Source organism: Lipotes vexillifer, unplaced genomic scaffold (genome assembly GCF_000442215.2).
Source record: "Lipotes vexillifer unplaced genomic scaffold, Lipotes_vexillifer_v1.1 scaffold53, whole genome shotgun sequence".
Classification (NCBI taxonomy): Eukaryota; Metazoa; Chordata; class Mammalia; order Artiodactyla; family Lipotidae; genus Lipotes; species Lipotes vexillifer.
Genome location: NW_006791814.1, coordinates 1,080,042 through 1,083,847, shown reverse-complemented (window position 1 = coordinate 1,083,847; position 3,806 = coordinate 1,080,042). Strand labels below are relative to the sequence as shown.

The 3,806-nt window shown below is 47.7% G+C and overlaps 1 protein-coding gene across 2 annotated transcripts in view; it reads left to right on the top strand.

Moving 5' to 3' along the window:
* The window catches only part of CHD6 (chromodomain helicase DNA binding protein 6), a 218,667-nt gene extending 217,159 nt beyond the window's left edge, over nt 1–1,508 (top strand). Inside the window, exon 37 of one of the 2 annotated variants that reach the window (XM_007464745.1) lies at nt 289–1,508. In XM_007464745.1, the coding sequence (XP_007464807.1) occupies nt 289–1,185 (897 nt within the window). In that variant the 3' untranslated portion in view covers nt 1,186–1,508. The remainder of the gene's footprint in view (nt 1–288) is intronic. The other variant, XM_007464746.1, reaches the window with a different exon arrangement.
* The last annotated feature ends 2,298 nt before the right edge of the window (nt 1,509–3,806 follow it).

The window sequence follows — 3,806 nt, the reverse complement described above, 5'->3', positions numbered from 1 at the left end:
AAAAAAAAAAAAAAAAAAAAAGTCTCAACTAAGACTTCAAGGTCTCTGGCTGGTTCCAGCTTCCAGTGCTCCGGCAGCCGCTCCGCAGGGCGGGCGCCCCTCTGCCATGAGCACAGTTGGAAGCGGCTCTGTGGTTTCAGGCTCTCAGCCTCGAGGGAGAGGCCCTTGGGGCACAGAGCTGTGCAGCTCGGGGTGGGCAGGCGACAGGAAAGACCGGTGAGGAGCCCCCAGCTGCTCACCCGCCATCCAGTAACCTTCAGCATCTTGTGTCTCTCCGTCCTATTTCAGGGGTTTCTCCCGGAAAACAAGTTCAATCACACCCTTCCTGAGCCTGTTCTCCGAGACTCAGGCCCCCGCCGGAGGGGCAGGCGGCCCCGGAGCGAGCTCCTGAAGGCTCCCGCCCTCGTGGCGGACTCCCCCTCCGGGATGGGGCCTCTCTTCATGAACGGCCTGATCGCCGGGATGGACCTGGTCGGACTTCAGAACATGAGAAACATGCCCAGCATCCCCCTCACGGGGCTGGTGGGGTTCCCGGCTGGCTTTGCAGCGATGCCCACGGGCGAAGAGGTCAAGAGCACGCTGAGCATGCTGCCCATGGTGCTGCCGGGGATGGCCGCCGTGCCCCAGATGTTTGGGGTCGGGGGGCTCCTCAACGCCCCCATGGCCACCACCTGCGCCTCGGCTGTGCCAGCGCCTTTGTCAAGCACAACGAAGAGTGGATCGCCGGCGGCTGAAAAGACTGCAGAAGACCAGCCCAGCGGCCGTGATGTCAAAACGGACACATCAGCCGAAGACAAGCCCGGTCCTAGTCCATTTTCCGATCAGGCCGAACCCCCAATAACTACGAGTAGTCCTGTGGCTTTTAACCCGTTTCTCATCCCAGGAGTGTCCCCCGGACTCATTTACCCATCCATGTTTGTCTCCCCCAGCATGGGCATGGCTCTGCCGGCCATGCAGCAGGCCAGACACTCGGAAATAGTAGGTCTGGAGAGCCAGAAGAGGATGAGGAAGAAAACAAAAGGGGACAACCCGGACCCCAGCCCAGAGCCTGCATCCGGGTTGGAGAGGGAGCCGGGCGGTGCCCAGAGCTGCCCCGAATCCAGGGCCCCCGCGCCTCCAGAGAGAGGACACACAGCACAGGCCGGCGAAGGGGGCCCCCAAGACTCTAACAGTGTCACCAATTAGAACTTTTTCATTGAAGAAATTCTTATGACTTGTAAGTTTCTTATCCCATCAAGGTTTGTTACTTCCCTCACTTCACTGTCATAAGAACCTGTGTTTCCATAAGTACTATTACCTACCTGATTTCCTGTCTGAGAACTATGGTAACAGATGTTAATAGTCACAGGGTCTTGCCACGTCATCAGCTAAGTGTCGTTGACCTAGTGTAGGAGGCGCAGAATCCTCACTCCGTTACCCAGTCGTCCATTCCAGCAATCGTAGTTAGTGCAGACGTGGGGACACGCCCTGCCCCCTTCTCTTCCAAGCTTCCCACTTATTTGAGGAGGAAAAATGGCAAAGGAAAGCGGTCTGGGGATTTACCAGTGAAGGAGGGCCGAAGGACAGGCAGAGAGCAGCTCTTTTCCATGAGCTGTGCTGAATGGGAAGAATGTGTTGGGGAACCAGAAAGCACAGAGGAAGTGCCGGTGCATATTTTTTAGTTAAAATATTTCCCAGTTTTATCATGATTACTGAACGAGTAGGATAGACAGAAGTATATAATTAATGGTTGAAACCACGTATGTTCATTTCTTTCTAAAACAGAAACCTTACTGGTAGTAACACCTTTGTGGGTTTTCAGGCACCTGCAGCAAGAAGAAATACCGATGGGGCATTACTTGATACACACGCATCCCCCCTCTCCCAAGTTAACAGGGGATTCTCAGTACGAGAGAGCTGTACACACCTTGAGCCGTCGCCGGCGACGACGGGGGTGGAGGACTGCACACGACTAGCTGTGCCCCCGCCGAGGCCTCTTAGGGACTGCTCTGGCCACTGCCAGGCCTCCTGGCTCCTAACTTCACGCTCCCCTTCGCCAAGAATCAGGCTCTTTCTGGAGCCTGCAAAGCAAACAGTCCCTCAACACTCTTAGACTCGCCAGGGTTTGAGGTTTGTACCACCTCTTGGAATGCGACTGTGAAATGTTTTTTTCTTCTCTCCAGATTTTTCTCTACTTGGTTTATATTTTACAGTCGGACCCAGATCCCAAAGCATCAATTTAGTGGAGACCGTGTTGCAAATTAACATTATTCCCCCTTCTTCCGCAGCTGCCCAGGCCAGGCCCGGAAGAACCCGCCGGCCCCGGCAACCCTCACCTGGCTTTCCTTCGCCCTCCCATGTGGTCCCTCCCTTCTGATGCTGTCACTTTTCACCCACAATTCACACTCCGAGACTTGAAAGAAGCTCGTGGTTCAGTCCCCAGGGGCATAGGGCTGTGCAGGACCGTCAGAAATGTTGGAAGTGTTACTAGTACCAGTTTCACCTTTTGTTGTCACAATTTACTGTATTTTTTACTTTTTCTGTTACAGTTTTGCTATAATTTATCAGAAGGTCCAAAAATTTGACATAACTATTTCAGTTTGCATTATTTATTTATGATGCTTTTGTCATTGTCTTTTATACATTTGGGATTATAAATTATGTAAATGTCAAAATGAGCATCTCAAAGAAGTCTGTTAAATCGTGGCCGGAAAAAAAAAAAATCAATCAGCTGTATTTTCAAAAATTGGAGTCCCAGTTTTATGAATCAGAGTTATAAATCAGAAATTCTATAAACTGATCATATAAGAAGAAAGAATCAAGTAATTGAACAAATTCTATTTAATGACATCTTCGTAGCATAGGTGATCTCTAATGCTGACAACAGATTTCTTAGAAATGCTGCTCTCTCTATTTAACTAACATTTTGTTCAGTTTTGCCTCCAGTGGAAGCAGAAAAGGTTTTTTCAGCTGTTAAATCCTGAAAATCAATATAATTTATTTATGTAAAAAAAAATCACTCAATTGATATATTTTTTGAACCTTTTAAGTACTAATTTTCTTTTTATCAAGTAGAAAAAAAAACTGTATTTGCCCTAAATCCTTAAAATACAAATGCTATAAAAATTCATGTATCTTGAAAGCCTTACTGCAAATGAGTATTATAGACATCCAGCAGAGCCTGGGCTTTCTTTGTTGTCGTTGTTTTGTATGGAAAAGCTGCTTTCCCCAGGTTCCACTTAGAGCCTACAGTAGGTCACAGGGTTCAATATGGATTTGATTTAAAAACCCACCAGCATGCTAAATCCCGTGTTATATCTTATCGAACCTGTATGTTAACTCTCTGGGTGTTTAGGCTTCTCTTTGACTGCTGTTGTGTCCCTGTTTGCAAAATGAAAATGACACTCTGTGGATTATTTGCTCTGTAAGGCATAAGTGCTTCTTATGATTATTTTGACGTTTCCAAGAGCAAAAGCCAAATTTAAACTCTCTTCAGCAAACTTGAGCCTTTTCATCTAATTCCATGTCACTCACAGCCATAACTTTCCTTGATCATTCTTCACCCCATGTCTTACATAATAAATTGTCTGTGGTCTTGATCCTGGATTTAAAAAAAAAAAAAGTTTAAAAGTCAAATTTGTATTTGAGGACTTCAGTGGCACTTGGATGTCTCTTGCTGCCTGGGCATTTTTATGAATGCATCATATGCACACAGGAATCCACTGTCTTTCCTAGGTGCCCAGTTTATGCCGGGCACCCTGTTGGGGGCTTGTTAAATATCATTCATGAGGGTTGGCTTGATTTATCTCTTAAGCTACCAGAACACC